The 22,024-nt window shown below is 35.6% G+C and overlaps 1 protein-coding gene and 1 non-coding gene across 2 annotated transcripts in view; both read right to left on the reverse strand.

The window, feature by feature from the left end:
- Positions 1-482: 482 nt before the first annotated feature.
- Positions 483-22,024, reverse strand: part of RPS6KA6 (ribosomal protein S6 kinase A6) — a 189,577-nt gene continuing 168,035 nt past the window's right edge. The window contains 3 exon segments of the mRNA XM_053579038.1: positions 483-548; positions 18,624-18,741; positions 20,761-20,837. Of these exon segments, the coding sequence (XP_053435013.1) occupies positions 483-548; positions 18,624-18,741; positions 20,761-20,837 (261 nt within the window).
- On the reverse strand, positions 7,718-7,819 carry LOC128578762 (U6 spliceosomal RNA). Its single transcript, XR_008377893.1, has one exon. It is a non-coding gene; the product is annotated as a U6 spliceosomal RNA (small nuclear RNA).

Genomic DNA, 22,024 nt, shown 5'->3' on the forward strand with positions numbered 1-22,024 from the left:
GAGACAAGGCATACTTTCTATTCATTTAATTTTGCTGATGTTTGATTTGTATCCTAGGATGTGATTTATTTTTGAGTATATGACATGGGATGACAAGAAAAATGTATATTCTTTTGCTTTGGGATACTGTGTGCTGTATATGTCTATTAATCCCATTTAAGTCTTTTGTATCCTTATTTAGTTTCTGTTTAGAGGATCTGTCCAGTACTGTTAGAAGGGTGTTATTGTCCCCAATTATTAAGGTGATATGGGATATCATATTGGTCAGACCAATAAAGGTCTGTTTCATAAATGTGGGAGCATTTAAATATGCTGCATAAATATTTAAAATTGAGATGTGTTATTATTATTTGACCAGTATGAAGTGCCCATCGTTATCTTTCTTAACTATAATTGCTTTGCATCCACCTTATTCTCAGAATAAGATTGTGAACCCTCGTTTCTTCTGATTTCCATTTGCTTGAAATACTGCTTTCCATCCTTTAACCTGGAATCTTGATTTGTCCATCAGGGCTAGGTGTGCCTCCTGGAGACAGCACATTGGTACCCTGTTTCCCCAAAAATAAGACAGTGTCTTATATTAAGGTTTGCTCCTAAAGATGTGCTAGGTCTTATTTTCATGTGACGTCTTATCTTTTTGGAAGTAGGTCTTATTTTTGGAGGATGTCTTTTTTCAGGGAAACACGGTAGCTTATTCTTTTTTTTTTCTTTTTTTTTTATTGTTGGGAATTCATTGAGGGTGCAATAAGCCAGGTTACACTGATTGCAATTGTTAGGTAAAGTCCCTCTTGCAATCATGTCTTGCCCCCATAAAGTATGACACACACCAAGGCCACACCCCCCTCCCTCCTTCCCTCTTTCTGCTTCCCACCCATAACCATAATTGTCATTAATTGTCCTCATATCAAAATTGAGTACATAGGATTCATGCTTCTCCATTCTTGTGATTCTTTACTAAGAATAATGTCTTCCACTTCCATCCAGGTGAATACGAAGGATGTAAAGTCTCCATTTTTTTAATGGCTGAATAGTATTCCATGGTATACATATACCACAGCTTGTTAATCCATTCCTGGGTTGGTGGGCATTTAGGCTGTTTCCACATTTTGGCGATTGTAAATTGAGCTGCAATAAACAGTCTAGTACAAGTGTCCTTATGATAAAAGGATTTTTTTCCTTCTGGGTAGATGCCCAGTAATGGGATTGCAGTATCAAATGGAAGGTCTAGCTTGAGTGCTTTGAGGTTTCTCCATACTTCCTTCCAGAAAGGTTGTACTAGTTTGCAGTCCCATCAGCAGTGTAAAAGTGTTCCCTTCTCTCCACATCCATGCCAGCATCTGCAGTTTTGAGATTTTGTGATGTGGGCCATTCTCATGGGGGTTAGATGATATCTCAGGGTTGTTTTGATTTGCATTTCTCTAATATATAGAGATGATGAACATTTTTCATGTGTTTGTTAGCCATTCGTCTGTCATCTTTACAGAAAGTTCTATTCATGTCTCTTGCCCATTGATATATGGGATTGTTGGCTTTTTTCATGTGGATTAATTTGAGTTCTCTATAGATCCTAGTTATCAAGCTTTTGTCTGATTGAAAATATGCAAATATCCTTTCCCATTGTGTAGGTTGTCTCTTTGCTTTGGTTATTGTCTCCTTAGCTGTACAGAAGCTTTTCAGTTTAATGAAGTCCCATTTGTTTATTTTTGTTGTTGTTGCAATTGCCATGGCAGTCTTCTTCATGAAGTCTTTCCCCAGGCCAATATCTTCCAGTGTTTTTCCTATGCTTTCTTGGAGGATTTTTATTGTTTCATGCCTTAAATTTAAGTCCTTTATCCATCTTGAATCAATTTTTGTGAGTGGGGAAAAGTGTGGGTCCAGTTTCAGTCTTTTACATGTAGACATCCAGTTCTCCCAGTAAAATTATTGAATAGGGAGTCTTTTCCCCAACATATGTTCTTGTTTGGTTTATCAAAGATTAGGTGGTTGTAAAATGTTAGTTTCATTTCTTGGTTTTCAATTCGATTCCAAGTGTCTATGTCTCTGTTTTTGTGCCAGTACCATGTTGTCTTGAGCACTATGGCTTTGTAGTACAGACTAAAATCTGGTATGCTGATGCCCCCAGCTTTATTTTTGTTACAGAGAACTGCCTTAGCTATACGGGGTTTTTTCCGGTTCCATACAAAATGCAGAATCTTTTTTTCCAAATCTTGAAAGTACGATGTTGGTATTTTGATAGGAATGGCATTGAATAGGTAGATTGCTTTGGGAAGTATAGATATTTTAACAATGTTGATTCTACCCATCCATGAGCATGGTATGTTCTTCCATTTGTTAATATCCTCTGCTATTTCTTTTCTGAGGAGTTCATAGTTTTCTTCATAGAGGTCCTTCACCTCCTTCATTGGGTATATTCCTAGGTATTTCATTTTCTTTGAGACTATGGTGAAGGGAGTTGTGTCCTTAATTAGCTTCTCATCTTGACTGCTATTGGTGTACACAAAGGCTACTGACTTGTGGACATTGATTTTATATCCTGAAACATTACTGTATTTTTTGATGACTTCTAGGAGTCTTGTGGTTGAGTCTTTGGGGTTCTCTAAGTATAAGATCATGTCGTCAGCAAAGAGGGAGAGTTTAACCTCCTCTGCTCCCATTTGGATTCCCTTTATTTCCTTGTCTTGCCTAATTGTATTGGCTAGAACTTCCAGCACTACGTTTGACAGTAAAGGAGACAGAGGAAAACCTTGTCTGGTTCCAGTTCTAAGAGGAAAAGCTTTCAGTTTTACTCCATTCAGTAAAATATTGGCTGTGGGTTTGTCATAGACAGCTTCAATCAGTTTTAGAAATGTGTCACCTATGCCTATACTCTCCAGTGTTCTAATTAGAAAAGGATGCTGGATTTTATCAAATGCTTTTTCTGCATCTATTGAGAGGATCATGTGATCTTTATTTTTGCCTCTGTTAATATGGTGGATAACGTTTATAGACTTGCATATGTTAAACCAGCCTTGCATCCCTGGGATGAAGCCTACTTGATCATGATGAATGACTTTTTTGATGATAAGCTGTAATCTATTGGCTAGGATTTTGTTGAGAATTTTTGCATCTATATTCATGAGTGAGATTGGTCTGAAATTCTCCTTTTTGTTTGGGTCTTTTCCTGGTTTTGGTATCAGGGTGATGTTTGCTTCATAGAATGTGTTGGGGAAGATTCCTTCTTCCTCAATTTTTTGGAATAATTTCTGCAGTACAGGAATAAGCTCTTCCTTGAAGGTTTGATAGAATTCTGGAGTGAAGCCATCTAGACCAGGGCATTTTTTGGTTGGAAGATTTTTTATTGTTTCTTTGATCTCAGTGCTTGAAATTGGTCTGTTCAGGAGCTCTATTTCTTCCTGGCTGAGTCTAGGGAGAGGGTGTGATTCCAAATATTGATCCATTTCTTTCACATTGTCAAATTTCTGGGCATAGAGTTTCTGGTAGTATTCAGAGATGATGTCTTGTATCTCTGTGGGATCAGTTGTTATTTCCCTTTTATCATTTCTGATTGAGGTTACTAGAGATTTTACTTTTCTCTTCCTCGTTAGTCTGGCCAATGGTTTATCTATTTTATTTATTTTTTCAAAAAACCAACTCCTTGTTTCATTAATTTTCTGAATGATTCTTTTGTTTTCAGTTTCATTGATCTCTGATTTGATTTTGGATATTTCTTTTCTTCTACTGAGTTTAGCCTTAGATTGTTCTTCTTTTTCCAATTCCATAAGATCTCTTGTGAGATTGTTGATGTGCCCTCCTTCTGTTTTTTGAATATAGGCATCTAAAGCGATGAATTTTCCTCTCAAAACTGCTTTTGCAGTATCCCACAGGTTCTGGAGCTTGTGTCTTCATTGTTGTTATGCTCAAGGAAGTTAATGATTTCCTGTTTTATTTCTTCCTGCATCCATCTGTTATTCAATAGAAGATTGTTTAATTTCCATGCCTTTGGGTGTGTTTGTGCATTTTTGTTAGAGTTGAGTTCCACCTTTAGTGCCTTATGGTCTGAGAAGATACAAGGTAAAATTTCAATTCTTTTGATTCTGTTGATATTTGTTTTGTGTCCCAGGATATGATCAATTTTGGAGAATGTTCCATGGGGTGATGAGAAGAATGTATATTCTTTATCTTTGGGATGGAGTGTTCTATATGCGTCTATCAAGCACAGTTGTTCTAGGGTCTCATTTAAATCTCTTATATCCTTGTTTAATTTCTGTTTAGTGGATCTGTCCAGCTCTGTGAGAGGAGTGTTAAAGTCCCCTGTTATTATGGTATTATCAGATATCATATTGCTCAGACTGAGTAAGGTCTGTTTCAAGAATCTGGGAGCATTTAAATTGGGTGAATAAATATTTAGAATTGAAACGTCTTCTTGTTGTATTTTTCCCTTGACCAATATAAAGTGACCATCTTTGTCTCTTTTCACTTTAGTTGCTTAGATCCACTTGTATCTGAAAATAAGATTGCAACTCCTCTTTTCTTCTGAATTCCATTTGCCTGAAAAATTGTCTTCCAACCCTTGACTCAGAGCCTTAATTTGTCTTTTGAAGCCAGGTGTGTTTCTTGCAGACAGCAAATGGATGGCTTGTGTTTTTTAATCCAGTCAACCAATCTATGTCTCTTCAATGGGGAATTCAAGCCATTAACATTTATTGAGATAATTGATAAGTGTGGTAGTATTCTATTTGTCTTATTTGGTGAGAGTCCATTGCTTAGTTTTATCTTTTCCATCAGTGTGGAGGTTAGGTTCTGTCCTTTAATTTATGAGTTCTTACTTTGCTGCTGATCCATTGTGGTGGTCAGTGTGCAGAACAGGTTGAAGTATTTCCTGTAGAGCTGGTCTTGTTGTGGCGAATTTCCTCAATGTTTGTATATCCGTAAATGATTTGATTTCTCCGTCAATTTTGAAGCTTAGCTTAGCAGGGTACAGAATTCTGAGCTGGAAATTGTTCTGTTTAAGTAGATTAAAGGTAGATGACCATTGTCTTCTTGCTTGGAAAGTTTCATTAGAGAAGTCTGCGGTCACTCTGATGGATTTGCCCCTGTAGTTCAACTGGCGCTTACTCCTGGCAGCTTGCAGAATCTTTTCTTTTGTCTTGACTTTGGACAGGTTCATCACAATGTGTCTTGGAGAAGCTCGGTTAGAGTTGAGGCGACCTGGGGTCCGATAGCCCTCTGAAAGCAGTGTGTGAGAATCTTTGGTGATATTTGGGAAATTTTCTTTTATAATATTCTCTAGTATGGCTTCCATTCCTCTGGGGCATTCTTCTTCCCCTTCTGGAATTCCTATAACTCGTATGTTGGAACGCTTCATAAAGTCCCATAATTCCGACAGTGAACGTTCTGCTTTCTCTCTCTTCTTTTCTGCCTCTTTTACTATCTGAGTTATCTCAAAAACTTTGTCTTCTACCTCTGAAATTCTTTCTTCTGCATGGTCTAAACTGTTGCTGATAGTTTCCATTGCATCTTTAAGTTCCCTAATTGACTGTTTCAGTTCCTTCAGCTCTGCTATATCCGTTTTATATTCTTCATATCGTTCATCTCTTATTTGATTCTGTTTTTGAATTTCCTTTTGGTTATTTTCCACTTTATTAGCAGTTTCCTTCATTGTTTCCATCATTTCTTTCATTGTTTTCAACATGTGTATTCTAAATTCCCTTTCTGTCATTCCTAACATTTCTTTATAGGTGGAATCCTCTGCAGTAGCTACCTCATGGTCCCTTGGCGGGGTTGTTCTGGGCTGGTTCTTCATGTTGCCTGGAGTTTTCTGCTGATTCTTCCTCATGAGTGATTTCCTTTATCTGTTTTCTTGCCCTAATTTTCCTTTCACTTCCTCTTGTTCTTTAAGTTTTCGTGCCTGTGGAAGTTGCAGCGGGTTTAGACGGATTGAACACATGCGACCACTTGCCGGTTTTCCCTGTTTTAGTCCTCCTCTTGGGGTCCAGAAGTCTCTCGCTGACTCCCTGTATCCTCTCAGGGGTGATGATAGGCAGATCTTAGCAGCCAGAGATGCCTGGAGTCCTATCTCCCCAGACTCGTGGTGCCCAGATGCAAGGAATCTGTTACTCAGCTGCCATCTTGCTCCGCCTCAGCTTATGCTTTTTTATGCAATCAGCCAACCTGTGCCTCTTCAGTGGGGAATTAAATCCATTGACATTTAATGAGAATTTTGATAAGTGTGGTAACTTTCATTCATCTTGTTATCAAAATGTATGTTGTGTAGTTTTATCTGTTGCTCCCTTGTGGAATTATTGGCCTTTGGCTTCTAGAAGTTTGGTGGTTGTCCATTGTGGTGTTCAGTGTTGAGAGTAGGTCTGAGTATTTCCTATAGAGCTGGGCTTGTTTTGGTGAAATTTGTCAATGCTTTTATATCTGTAAAAAATTTGATTTCTCAGTCAATTTTGAAGCTTAATTTATCAGGATACAGAGTTTTGGGCTGAGGCCCGGCATGGTGGCTCATGTCTGTAATTATAGCATTCTGGGAGGCTGAGTTGGGTATACTGCCTTAACTCACAGGTTCAAGATCAGCCTGAGCTAGAATGAGACCTTGTCTAAAAATAGCTAGGCATTTTGGCAGGCACCTTTGGTCCCAACTTCTTGGGAGGCTGAGGCAAGTGGATCACTTAAGCCCAGAAGGTTGTGCTTGCTCTGAGCTGTGACACCATGTTACTCTACTAAGGGTGACAAATAAGACTCTGTCTCAAAATAAAAAAAAAATAATAATAATAAAAATAAACAATTCTGGGCTGAAAAATGTTTTGTTTAAGAATGTTGGAATTGAATGACCATGCTTTTCTGGCTTTGAAGGTTTCAGTTGAAAAGTCTGCTGTCATCTTAATGGCTCTGCCTCTGTAGGTCAATTGGTGCTTACTCCTGGCTGCTTGCAGAATTTTTTCTTTCATCTTGAATTTGGACAGGTTCATTATAATGTGCCTTGGACAGGCTCTTTTTGTTTTGAGACGACCTAGGGTTCAATATCGATCTGAAAGGAGTGTCTCAGGATCTTTAGTAAAACTTTGGAAATTTTCTTTTATAATAGTCTCCACTAGGGCTTCCATATAATTGGGTCAATCTTCTTCCCCTTCAGGAATTCCTATTATTCATATGTTTGAGTGCTTTATGGAGTCTCATTTTCTTCTAAGTGCCTGTTCTGCTTTCTCCCTCTTCTTTACTCCTCTGTAACTACCTGGATTAACTCAAACACTTTATCTTTTAACTCTGATGTTCTTTCTTCTCCATGGTCTAATCTTTTTTGACATTTTCTACTGCATCTTTACATTTCCTGATCATCTCCTTCATTTTATAAAGGTCTGACATATCCTTTCTATATTCTACATATCTCTTCCGACTTTTGGTTCTGTCTTTCCATTTTCTCATCTATCTTCTTTATTGTCTTAATCATCCACATTTTGAATTCTCTTTCTGTCAAATCCATTAATTCTTTATAGGAGGAGTCTTCTGTAAAAGCTACCTTATGTTCCCTTTGAGGAGTTGCTGTATTTTGGTTTTTCATGGTGTCTCGATTTTCTGCTTTTTCCTCCTCATGTGTTCTTTCTTCTTGTTCACTTCCTTGTGCTCCCTTTTCCTCCTCACTTCCTGCTCTGCTTCAGATTACCTTGTCTCAGAATTTAGGTAATGAAGAGTCATCTTAGTATGAGGCCAAAAGAAGGAGAAAAGTGAAGAGTGAAAAAATATGGAAAGCATTATGAATTTGCATGTCATCCTTGTACAGGGCCATGCTAATGTTCTTTGTATCATTCTGGTTTTAGTATATTTGCTGATAAAGTAAGTACCCCTTTTGTTTTTCTTTCTTCCTTCTCTCTCTCTCTCTTTCTTTTTCTGTTTTGAGACAGAGTCTCATTATGTCACACTCAGTAGAGTGCTGTGGTGTCACAGCTCACAGTAACGTCAAAGTCTTGGGCTTAAGAGAATCTCTTGCTTCAGCCTCCTAAGTAGCTGAGACTACAGGCACCTGCTACAACACCCAGCTATTATTTTCTTGTTGTTGTAGTTGTCGTTGTTGTTTAGCAGGACTGGGCTGGGTTCGAGCCCTCCAGCCCCAGTGTATGTTGTTGGCACCCTAATCACTGAGCTACAAGCACTGAGCTGCCCCTTTTGTATTTCTAATTGAGGTGATTAGATATTATAATTTTCTGTTTTTAGTTAATCTGACCAAGGGGTTATTCATTTCATATATCTTTTTGAAGAACCAACTTTTTGTTTCATTAATTTTTTGAACAATCTTTTAGTTTTTAATTCTATTTATTTCTGATTTAATTTTGGTTATTTCTTTTCTTCTGCTTGTTTTGGATTAGAATGCTCTTCCTTTTCTATTACCTTGAGATGATTTGTTAGATTTTGACATGCTTTCTTTATGTTTTTTAATGTAGGCATCTAATGTAATGAATTTCCCTCCTAGGGTACTTTTACAGTATACCATAGGTCTTGGTAACTTGTAGCTTCATTGTTGTTATGTTTGAGGAATTTAACAATTTTCTCCTTAATCTCTTCCCAGATCCTACTGTGATTCAGCATAATGTTTAATTTCTATGTCTGTGTGAGGATGAACATTGAAATGTCCTCCTGTTGTATTATTCCCTTGACAAGAATGAAGTTCCTATCTTTATCTTTATTAATTTTAGTTGCTTTAAATCGACTTGTATCTGAAAATATGTTTGCAACTCTTCTTTTATTCTCATTTCCATTTGCTTGAAATATTGGTTTCCATCCCTTCATCCTGAGATTTACTTTGTCCTTCAAGGTTAGGAGTGTTTCCTTGAGACAACACACAAGTGGCTTGTGCTTTTTTATCCAATCAGCCAGCCTGTTCCTCTTCGGTGGAAAATTGAAGCCATAGTAGCATTTCTTGAGAGAATTTCTAAGTGTGGTGTGTTTCTATTTATCTCATCTTAGAAAGTCTTTTGCTTAGTTTTATCCTTAGTGCTATTGTGGAAGCTAGGTTTTGTCCTTAAGTTTCTGGGTGTTTACTTTGCTGGTGGTCCATTGTGATGTTCAGTGTTCAGAATAGGTCCATGTGTTTCCTGCAGAGCTTGTCGTGTTGTGGTGAATTTCCTCAATGTTTACATATCAGCAGAAGATTTTATTTCTCCATAAATTTTGAAGCTTAGTTGTTTAATAAAGTTAAAGGTAGATGAACATTCTCTTCTGTCATAATAAATTTGAACTGAAAATTCCACTGTCACCCTGATGGATGGGCCCCATGTAGGTCAGTTGGCACTAACTCCTGGCTGATTGCAGCCTGCTTTTCTTTCATTTTGACTTTGGACAGGTTAATTACAATGTGTCTTTGAGAAGAACATTTTTGCTGTGATGACTTGGGGCTTGATATCTCCCTAAAAGGAGTGTTTCAAAATGTTTAGGGAAATGTGGAAAATTTTCAGTTTGACATCATCTAGTTGGGCTTCCATTCCTTGGAATGTTCTTCTTCTTCAGAGATACCTATAATTCATACATTGCAATGCTTTCTGAAGTCCCATAATTCTCTCAGTGAATGTTCTGCTTTCTCTTTCTTCTTTTCTGCTTCTTTTACTATCTGTTTAAGCTCAAGAGCTTTATCTTTTAACTTTGAAATTCTTTCTTCTCCATGGTCTAATCTGTTATTGATACTTTCTACTGCATCTTAAAGTTCCCGAATTTACTCCTTTATTTCCTCAAGTTCTGCCATAGTTTTACTATAATCTTCATATCTTTCATCCACTTTTTGGTTCTGCTTTTCTGCTTTTTTGTCTATTCCCATTATTGTCTTTGCCATCCTTATTTTAAACTCCATTTCTGTCATTTCCATTAATACATTATAGATGGAATCTTTTGCAGTAGCTTCCTCATGATCTCTTATGGGTGTTGCTCTGGTTTTGTTTTTCATGTTGCCAAAGTTTTTATGTTGGTTCCTCCTAAAGTATGTTTTATTTTTGTTCATTTTCTTCCCCTACTATTTCCTTCTCACTTCCTCCTTTGCTTTAAATTACAGTTTATAAGAACTTAAGTGTTGAAATAGCCTTTGGTATAAGGCTGAAAGGGAGAGAATGGTAAAGAGCAAGAATGGTGAAAGAGAATAAAAAAATAAAAAGAAAAAAATAGATAAAGAAAAGAGGGATGAGAGAAAAGAGTTGAAGGAAAAGAGAGAAGAAGAACAGAAAGAGAGAAAGGCAGTGACAGGAGACCTGGTGGTGTTTGGCAGGGTGCTATACCCATACCTGCATCTGTAGAACTTTGAGCAGCCTGGTTGGGAAGGTTCCTTGAATTCAGGATCTCCTTACTAGCCTGGGAAAAAGCTAGACCCCCACCTCCTCCAAACACAGAAGAAAAAGAAATGAGCAGTATTTAGCAGTGGGGACATATTATTACCATCTTTCCAACAACCAAAGCTAGAAAGAGACCCAAGAGTGTGATCTTGTGACCTGCTTGAGTAAGACCAATCCCATGACCACCTAATCAGACCAATGTTGTGACCCAAACACTCAGAGAAAAGAAAAACAAATACATAAAAAAACTTTAAAAATACAATTATATATGATAACAAAAACAGGATATATTGGCTTGGGTCCTGTAACACAGTGGTTATGATGCTGGCCACATGCACCAAGAGTGGTGGGTTCAAACCTGGCCCAGGTCAGCTAAACAACAGTGACAACTACAACAAAACATAGCCAGTTGTTGTGGTGGGTGCCTGTAGTTCCAGCTACTTGGGAGGCTGAAGGAAGAGAATAGCTTAAGTCCAAGAGTTTGAGGTTGCTGTGAGCTGAGATGCCATAGCACTCTACTGAGGGCAAAATAGTGAGAATCTGTCTCAAAAAAAAAAAAAAAGGAGATTTTAGCTGTTCTATTTGAAGTTTATGTGGAAAGATGAGAAAAGTAGAAAAATCTCTACGAAAAGAGAAAAAAGGGAAAGAAATTTAGAAAAAAAAGAAATAATCAATGTGGCTAAGAAAAATAAGAAAAGTGGATGAACACTTGTTATTGAAGAAAGTAAAAATGAAAACATAAAAATTTAACCAAACAGCAACAACAAAAATCACCACCACCACAACAAAGATAAAAAAAAAAGAAAGAAATATATATGTGTATACACATATTATAAATATACATAAATATATATTAAAAAGAGCAATATATTTCCTGGACACCATTTGGTGCTGTGAAGTTAGGTGATGGAGAACACACTCACAGGTTTTGATATGGAAAATGTGGGCTAGAAGCCTCTCACTAATTGCAGAGGAGATCTGGTTCTGTCCTCTTGATGTACATGCTCTCAACCAGAGACTGGTCAGTTCATCAGCATTCGGTCCCTGTGGGATTAGGTTCCTAAAACTTTTGCCAATCTCTTTAGAAGGCATGTGAAACAGTGCCCCCTGACAACAAAGTGGCCTTTTTGAGGGTTCAGGGCCCACTCAGCTCTCTCCAGTGATGGTTGCCCTGGCTCAAGAGGCACTCCAGAGCTTTCTGTGTACTAGTATCCTGCGGATCATTCCTCCCACAATGGCAATGCCCAGCTAGTAGCCAAACCAATGGGAGCTCCACCCTGCCCAGTATTCAATCCAGGCAGTTGGGCACTGTTCTAGCCCATTCACTAGTTTAAGCCTTCTACAGCAGCTCCAACAAACAGTTATGTGCAAATAAATAATCTGCAGAACAGGCCTTTCCCATTCTCAGTCCTCCATGGGAGGGCTGGCCAGCCTTCCCCACCTGTACCCAATCATTTGTCTTTGTGTTCATTTTCTGGAGCTCCAGAATTATTTGCTGGCTCCTAGAGTACACCACTCCTTGACTGTGCTGCTACAGTTATGTCCCTGGATAGGTTTCCCCAGACAAAGGTGGATGAAGTTCTTTTACCCCGAGTTGCTTCACTTATGGCATGCTTCCTGGTTTAGCTTTTTGTTTTGTCTCTTGTAATACCTTAGCACCAAATGGTTATGATTCAGCAGAGGGTTGAACCTCTATCAGTAATACATGAAATGACCTTCCTTTCCTTTCACATCTAGGAAAAATTAGATTGAACTCCACCCCAAAACTGCCCTCCTGGGAGTCATATCTTTGGTGCCACACAGAACTCACCTACTCAGTTCTGTGTACTCAGCACCTGGCCATCCTGTCAACTTCTGGTTACTACAGATGTGGCACCATCACTGCCAAATTTCATTTATTTGTGATTTAATTTTGCTTATTTTATTCTACTAGGTTTGGGATTGGATTGCTCTTCTTTTCCCATTTCCTTGAGATTATTAAGTTGTTGATATGCTCTCTTTCTGTTTTTTGGATGTAGGCATCTAATGCAATATATTTCCTTCTTAGGACTGCATTTGCAGTATCCTACACCTTGTAGCTTGATTGCTGTTATGGTTGAGTAACTTAAGCATTTCCTCCTTTATCTGCTTGAGCAAACTATCATTCAGTACAAGGTTGTTTAGTGTCCATAACTTTGTGTGGGAATGCAAATTTATGTTGGAGTTGACTTCTACCTTTATTTCCTTGTGGTCTGGAAAAAATACAAGGTATAATTTCAATTATTTTAAATTAGTTTTAGGTTTCTTTTGTGTACTGGGTTATGATCTATTTTGGTGTATGACCCATGGGCTTATGAGAAGAATGCATATTAAGTAGATTTGGGATGGGATGGTGTATGTACCTCTACTAAGCCCAATTGTTTTAGGGTCATGTTTAAGTTCCTTGTTTCTTTGTTCAGTTTCTTTTTAGGGGATCTGTCCAGTTCTGACAGAGTAGTGTCAAAGTCTATAGGTATTATGGAATTGTATGGTATGGTATTTTTTAGACCAATTAAGTTCTGCTTCATAAATTTGAGAGATTTAATTTAGGTACCTAATTTCTTAGAATTGAAATGTCCTCTTGTTGTATTATTCCCTTGACCACTATGAAGGGATCATCTTTTTCTTTAACTCTTTAGTTACTTTATTTATATCTGAAAATAGGGTTGTGACCCCTCCTTTCTTCTACTTTCCAGTTGCCTGAAACATTGTTTCCCAAACCTTCACTTTGAGCCTTGATTTGTCTTTTGAGGTAAGGTGTGTTTCCTGGATCAGCATATAGATGGCTTATGCTTTTTAATCCAACCAGCCAGCCCGGATCTCTTCAGTGGGGAATATAAGCCAATTCCATTTATTGAGAGAATTAATTCATATGGTGGAGTCTGATTCATCTTATTTTGTGAAAGTTCATTGGTTAATTTTATTGTTTACATCATTGTGTAAGTTAGGTTTTTTCCTTTAGTTTCTGACTGTTTCCTTTGCTGGTGGTCTATTATGATGGTCAGTGTGGATAAATAACAGGTTTCAGCATTTCCTGTAGAGGTGATTTTGTTGTGTTGAATTTCATCAATGTTTGTGTGTCAGTAAAAGGTTTGATTTTTCCATAGAATCTTAATCTTAGTTCAGCAGGAAACATAAATCTGGGCTGAAAATAGTTTTGTTTAAGAAGGTTAAAGATAGATGGCCATTCTCTTCTGATTTTAAAAGTTTTAGCTTAAAAGTATGTTGTCACCTTTATGGATCTGCCCCTATAAGTCAATTGATACTTACTCCTGGCTGCTTTCAGAATTTTCTCTTCTGTGGGTTCATACAATGTGTAATGGAAACACTTTGTGATAAGATGACCTGGGTTTTGATATCTCTCTGAAAGGAGTGTGTCTAAATCATTGATAATGCTTAGGAAATTTTCCTTTATTATATCTTCCAGTAGCGCTTCCATTCCTATGTGACATTCTGTTTCCCCCTTCTGGGATACCTACAATTCATATATTTGAACGCTTATTTAAGTTCTATAATTCTCTAAGTGAACTGTCAGCTTTCTTTCTCATTTTTCTATCTTTTTAACTGACTGGTTTAGCTCAAGTATTTACCCTCTAGCTGTGAGATTCCTTTTTCTTTATGGTCTAATCTACTATTGATACTTTCTACTGCATCTTTAAGTTCCTTGAATGACTCCTTCATTTCCTTAAGGTCCAATATATCCTTTTGCATATCTTCTGGTTTTTCTTTTTTTTTTTTTCTTCTGGTTTTTCATTCAATATTTGTGTAAGCTTTCAATTTTGTTTTTGGTTATTTTCCACTTTGCATTCAATTCCCTTCATTGCTTTTGCTACTCATATTTTAAATTCTTTTTATGTCAGTTCCTTAATTTTTTTATTGTTAGAAGCTTCTGCAGTAGATACCTAATGGTTCCTGGTGGGGAGGAGTGATCTGTTCCAATTTTTAATGTCAACAGAATTTTACCATTGGTTCCCCCTCATGAGTGTTTTCTTCTTGTTCACTTGTTTCTCTTACTTTTTCTTTTCACTTCCTCTTTCTCTTTAAGTTACCTTGTCATTGTCCTTAGTTGTTTAGTGTTCTTTTGCCATGGGGCCAAAAGGAAGAGAAGATTAAAGAGTGAGAAGGGTGAAAATAAAAAAAAAAAAATAGAAAAAGAAGCAAGAAGTAAAAACAAAAAAATGTTAAAAAGAGCCAAGAAAAACAGAAATAGAGAGATGTGAGTATTAGTCATGGGCAGTAGGTTGCTTTGAATCACACTGCAATTTGAAGCTTCTGGGGGGCCAGGCTGGGTAGGTCCCTTGAGGCCAGGAGCTCCATACCAGCCTGAGCAAAAGCAAGGTACCTCCTCTGCCAAATATACAAAAAAAAAAAAAAAAGAAGAAGAAGAAGAAGTATGTTGCAGTGGGGTCCTATCAATAGTTTCCTTCCAAAGGCCAAAGCTAGAACAACCCCCTAGATTAGGGGTTCAAGGTCTTCTTGAGCCATGCCACTGCTATGGCACCCCAGCACAGTTCTAAGAGTGAGGTTCTGTTCTATAAATGGAATACAGAATGAAATTGAATAAAATAGATCAGAAAAAAGTAATAATAATAAATCTATATAAAGGTGATTAAAAAGAAAATTATATATCATATAAAAGAAGTAATATCTTAGTTGTTGTCTGAGAAATTTGTGTGATATAGATAAGAAATATATCAAAAATATCTACAAAAAAAGAGAAAAGGAGAGAAATGGAAAGGAAAGACAGAATAAAAGGAATAAAAAAATTATAGGAAAAATGGAGCCCTTATTATTGTAGAAAGTAAAACTTGAAAAATAAAAAATACAACAAAACAAAACAAAATTCAAGAAAGCAAAACAAGTAATCCTATGGAAAATAATTGAAAAAAGAAAGAAAAGGAGCAGAAAAACCATAGGAAATATGGAGCTCTTACTACTGAAGAAAGTAAAAATAAAAAAAGAAAATACAACAAAACAAAAAACTAAGGAAAACAAATTTACTAAACATATATATTCATTATTAAATATGTGTGTGTGTGTGTGTGTGTGTGTGTGTGTGTGTATACAGCCATATATTGCCTGGACACCAAGTAGTGCTCTGAGGTTAGGACATGCTGATCATGCCACTAATTCTGCTCTACAAGATGGTGGCTAGAAGCCACTATCTAGTTGCCTAAGAGACTCCATCCCATATTACTGATTATTTTTCCCTCAATCCTCACATGGTTGAGAGCCTGAAGCTCTAGCCAGACTACTTAAGAGACACACCTCTACATTGCCAAATAGTGCCCTTTGGCCACAAAGTGGCTTTCCTAGGGAGGGAGTGGGATCTGCTCATCTTCCCCCCTCACGTGTGCCTGTCAGCTTAACAGGCATTCCAGAATTGGCCTAGTTGTAGGACTCTAAAGGCTGTTCTTCCAGAAAGCCCTTCCACAATGGCGGTGCCCTGCTAGCAGCTGAACCACTAGAACTCCTCTCCACCTCGTGGCTCAATCATGGCTTCTAGGTATTTTTAAAGTTCATTCACTTTCTTAAGCTCTTCCTAGGTAGCTCTGGAGAGTATCCAAGTCCAAGAAACACTGCAGGGTAGGCTTTTCCTATCTCTAGCCCACCAATGGAGAGCAGGCTGCTCTCTGTGGCTCCACCTCGTGGCTCAATCATGGCTTCCAGGTATTTTTAAAGTTCATTCACTTGCTTAAGCTCTCCCAGGGTAGCTCTGGAGAGTATCCAAGTCCAAGAAACACTGCAGGGTAGGCTTTTCCTATCTCTAGCCCACCAATGGAGGGCAGGCTGCTCTCTGCCAGAACCCAAGCACCCAACTTCTGTGCCAGTCTTCACTACTCCTGACCTTGGTTCCTGGAGTCCCTTGCTGTTTCTCTGGGCCCCAAAGTGATGTTTCTGGGCAGGACATCCCAGCCAGAGGTGGCTGGAGTCCTCTCTCCCTAGTCTCACCACTAGTGGCTGCTAAAGAGATGTCTCTAGTCTGCGATCTTGCTTTATTTTTTGAAGTTAGTTAATTTTTAAAGAGACAAAGTAAGGAGCTATAAATAATTCCTCCTCTTTGGGCAATACTTTGTTGGCCAAGGGTATATGTACTCTAAATGAGTGCCAGTTTATTTTAAAATATTCAAAAATTTAGATAGAATGGCCTTTTAATTAATCTTGAATTATTGTGCTTATTTTTAATATGGAGTGACACCATGAAATTTTTATTTACTCTTCTATTTTATTTTTGCTTTGTTGATAAGATTTATCTTCTCTTCTCTTGGGAATAGGAATGCCAGTGTTTTTAAAGCCTTGGGTTTGGGGGTAATAAGTTAGCTAGAAGTATTGTAGCAATAAGGTATGTAAAGCTAAAGCAACTTCCTCTATTTGGGGGTGAGAAGTTAGCTAGAAGTATTGTCACAATAAGGCAGATAGAGCTAATGCAACTTCCACTATTAGCTCCACCCCGCTCTGATCTAATGAACAAAGTTTAGGAGCTCTGCACAAGTAGGAGGCTAACAGTATATCTTCTATATATTTCTGGTGGTGGTAGTCACCAATAGCAAGAAAGCATAGGAATGGAAAAATAAGAAGAAGCTTCTGGGCGGCACCTGTGGCTCAAAGTAGTAGGGCACTGGCCCCATATGCCTGAGGTGACGGGTTCAAACCCAGCCCTGGCCAAAAACTGCAAAAAAAAAAAAAAAAGTAAATAAATTAAATAATAATAATTAAATAAAAATAACTGTTAGAACATACAAGAAATAGTTTCTGAGTTTTCATAGTTCATAGAAAAGTCTTCAAAGACAGAATTAAAATCATTTAATCCATAAAAAGGCATTACAAGAAAGACCTTGTGAGCTATTTAATCAATATCTCCATGTATATTTTCCTATGGAAATTTATTCAGATTACCAGACTAAAAGAAGAGATGATAATAAAATCAAACTTCAATTTGTATTATCTCTTAGGTACTAGTAGTGTCAACCAATTTACATGGGAAATCTGCAAATTATTAAAAAACAAAATTTCATACAATGTAATTTTGGAGTTAGAAGGAACAAAAAGAAGAACTTAGTCCCCACATTTTACAGATAAGAAAACAGACAGTTTGTTGGTAGAAAATTAAAAAAATTAGCACTCAAGTTCCCTGACTTCCAATCAGTTATTGTTTCTACTAAACCACACAACTTATTTATGCTAGAATTAAGAACTGAGCACAATCCCTTGTGTTTTTCTAATATTTAAAAGGTTTATTTATTCTGACAATGGTGAAAGTATTACATTTTTTCTGCAATATACCTGACAGATTGACTAGCATTCTTGAGATAATTCAATTTTAATAATTAGCACATATGAACTATAAGCAATTACTTTTGCCTTCATTTATTCTATTTTAAATCATAGCTTAAAGCCTTCCAGGCCCTTGAACCCACCACATGCTGACAATATTTGGGTTTTTCATTTTCTAACTTAAAATTTAAAAATATTATAAATGTAAGAAATTAGTATTCAGGCCTTGATTGAATGTTTTTTCCTAAATTAAATAAGGCCGGTTACTCTAAAACTGCACTAATATGGCAGCTATTAGCCACATGTGGATATTAAATACTTAAAATATGGGTAATTAACATTCACATGAGCTGTAAGTGTAAAATACACACAATAATTTAAAGACTTAGTATGAAAAAATAATGTAAAGTATCTCACTAATATTTTTATGTTGATTAAATGTTGAAGCAATATTTTGGATATAGTGCATTAAGGAACATACTAAATTAATTTTTCTTATTAAATTTTCCTATGTGGCTATCAGAAATTTTAAAATTATATTTCTGGTTTCACAGTATTTCCACTGTACTGTTCTCACAGAGTATTCATAATCAACAATAAATATCTATGTGCTACTGATAAATAATCCATACACTCTGTCAGATTAAGTTAACATTATAAAAATCACCTACACAATCAATAGTTAATTTCTGTGCTAAACAGAAAATAGAAAAACACACTAAATCTAGAAATAAACTTTAGTTAGCTTTAAATATGTATGTATTGCTCTTCAGATTTGCATTGTTTGTGTTGGTTAATACAGAAAATAATGTACATAACCTGCACATATATAAACTAGTAAGAAAGAAATGTGGTCCAGAAAAATGCCAGAAGCAAAAATCAGCCTTTGCCTTGTTCAATCTTCACATAAATGTTGACTTAATTGAAAACAAATACTGACATAAGACACCATCAGATACTCTGCAAATATATACCAGGCTATGATTTAAGATGTTAGCATTTTCACATGAATGCAACAAAACTTTTTTACAATTATACCTTTGCTCCATCTGAAATAGTCTCCCAGTTTCCACCACTTAAAGAGAACTTTCCATTTCCTATCTGCAGTAGTATCTCTTCAGGAGTATCATTGGGGCCATTAGCAAATGGAGTATAGCTATTAATGAAATAAATTTTAACAGACATGAAAGGCTAACATAGATATAATTGAAATTGCTGAATTCAGTGAATTCAGTAATACTACACAAAATATTTACAGAAAAATTATAATTCCATGTAACTTTCCCTTCACTGTTAACAACAAATTTTATACTTCAAATGATAAATTTAGTCCTAACATATTATTTAATAAAATGGAAAATCTTGTCTACATTAATTCTTCGCTTTGTATTTTAATAATGTAAAATAAAATACAGGTAGCTTTTCATGCAAAGTTATAGTCTTAAAATCAGATCATAATAAAATATTTTATTGGTCTTGTTTTAAGACAAAGTAACAACACTTTTAATTAATATCTATAAAAATGGGATGGTTAAATATTTATATTAAAAATTCCATGGCCGTTCAAATGAAAATTATTATGTAGACCAATATTCATGGATGGGAAGATGAATACATGAAGTTAAAATAGTTTAAAAAATTACAGATTGACAAAAGTTAATACTTTTATACCATTTTACATATGAAACTGATTTGCTATTCAAATTTGAGAATGAGAAGAATGATTTATGGTTAAAGGTATGAGAAATATATCTAAATGTGCTAATGTCCTAATTGCCTCAAGTAACAGTTAAGATAAAATAACATTAAATGTACATACTTACACATGTACAATCACTTTTTGTTTAGTTATGAAGTAAATATTTGAAACCAACAAGCTCGAATGATATATCATGGTTTAAAATCAATAATATTAATTGTACTTGATATGAAAATCTTAGTTACCATTAACCTCAGCACTTTCTGTCATCTATAACTTGATATTCAGAAAAATGTGTAGTATCTAAAAGTAGACTGGAATATGTAATTATAACCAAGCCAATAAATAACTTAGAGTCACTATTTTTGTAACAGAAAGCTCTTGGTATGCCAAGTATATTTAAATTACATTAAATGTATTCTTTAATCATCATATCTGGGTGCAATATGTATAATTACTTGCTTAGGTTGGCCATTTTCTCTATTACAACTTTCTTAGAATATGAGGCCTTAAGTTTTCATTTCTAAATAAAAGTGCTATTGAGTAAGACAGCACTTGTATTATGTGTAAATTACCAACATTAACATAGTTTAATTGTTATTACATATGTTTTGAGCTTTTCTTTATCCTTTAAAAGGAAAGCAGCTTTGTGAGTTTCTGCAATTTAACACTGTTATTATTTAGACTTTTACAATTTTACTGAATCTCTACTGCCAGGAGAACTAGAATTCAAGCTGTGGTATATGTATACCATGGAATACTATTCAGCCATTAAAAAAAAATGGAGACTTTACATCCTTTGTATTAACCTGGATGGAAGTGGAAGACATTATTCTTAGTAAAGCATCACAAGAATGGAGAAGCATGAATCCTATGTACTCAATTTTGATATGAGGACAATTAATGACAATTAAGGTTATGGGGGGAAGCAGAAAGAGGGACGGAGCGAGGGGGGTGGGGCCTTGGTGTGTGTCACACTTTATGGGGGCAAGACATGATGGCAAGAGGGACTTTACCTAACAATTGCAATCAGTGTAACCTGGCTTATTGTACCCTCAATGAATCCCCAACAATAAAAAAAAAAAAAATTGAAGCATTAAAAAATAATAATAAATAAATAAGCAAAATTAACTCAATATCAACAAGTTTAGTGGGCATCCTAGTGAAACATGCAATTGTTTTATGATTTAGAAAACATTTTCAAGAGATAATGCACTCAGTGTAAAAAGTCAAAATAAAAATGTACATTTTATTTTTTAAAATGTTTAGTTACGGTTGAAAACAGTCTGTTAATTACTATATCTTAACAGTGCCTCATTATACATCTTACTTTGTTTTTTACCTTTATAAGTAAAAAATTAAAATGCTATTATCATTTATATTAAAGTTATTTTCATCTGCCCTCCTTCTAGATGAATATATCCAGGTAACAATCAAATACCAATGTGAACACTTTTGAGTATATAAGCTTCTTACCCAGACAACATTGTGTAAAAAAGGACTCCTAAACTCCAAATATCACAAGCAGCATTGTATCCCTGTTGCATAAGAACCTAAGAAAGAAAGAGTTATTATATGATTTTACTCAATATAAACTAAATGTTCTCCTTTAAAAGAAAGTTGTTTTGCTTCTAATAATATCCCAAATGTTCCCAATATAAAACCTACATTCTTTTATTTACTTAATGTTAAAGACTTCTGAAATAGCAAGCACTGAATAAATGGTATTATTATAGGTGATTAACTTGAGACATACCAAAACCAACCTTGTAAGACATGATTTCTGACCACAATGAGCTTTCACTCCTCCTGCTAGTAAACCAGCTATACAGATCTCAAAACTTAAGAGTAATATGTACACAGGGTTTAATATATACTACATATCATACTAAGGCTTTTAATTATGACACCAACTCTATGAGACACAGATTACTATTCTAAGTTTAAGGATGAGGAAACTTAGGTGAATGGTAAGTAACTTGTCTCAAATCACAAAACTAGTAAGTAGTAGGACAGGTGTTCTTACTCTAGAGCCTGTAATTTTACTATCTATGACAACTGCCTTCATACTATACAAGAGATAATAAGATAATATATGATCTTACAAAAACAGTATGAATTTATATTTTACATACTTGGCTGATGTCTCGAAAAGAACAGTGTATGTATGGACCACAAATATACTTTGATGAATTCTGAATGCCTTCATTAATTTTTCATACAAAAATTTAAGTAGTGATTTTTGCTCTTTGGTACAGTTTTAATAAAAAGCAAATAATATCTTCATTATATATTCATGTGCTATTTCTCTATGAATTTAAAAGAGTTTGTTAGAAAAACAAAGAGATAAAATGAGGGTTTTTTTGTCATTTACAAAAACAAGCCACTGCTAAAACCTATATACATACATAGGAACAAATAAAAACATTATTAATGCATTAACATTGGGGATTGCATGAACATTAATAATAACTGTTCATCTATACAGGGCTGATACTGTTTAGTTGACAATTGTCAGACATGAATAATGAGTATGCAACTAACCTAAAATTTAATATATAATGCTTTTTCCTTATCAAAGGGTATTTCTAAGGACATAATGGTGTGCAAAACTGAGATGCTAAAGAGGATCTCAATGCCAATATATAATATATATATACACACACACATAATTTGCTTAAATAAATAATACAAGTAGAGACTACAAGAGTCCTAATAAATAACAAGGTAGAGATAAACA

Source organism: Nycticebus coucang, chromosome X (assembly GCF_027406575.1).
Source record: "Nycticebus coucang isolate mNycCou1 chromosome X, mNycCou1.pri, whole genome shotgun sequence".
Lineage (NCBI taxonomy): Eukaryota > Metazoa > Chordata > Mammalia > Primates > Lorisidae > Nycticebus > Nycticebus coucang.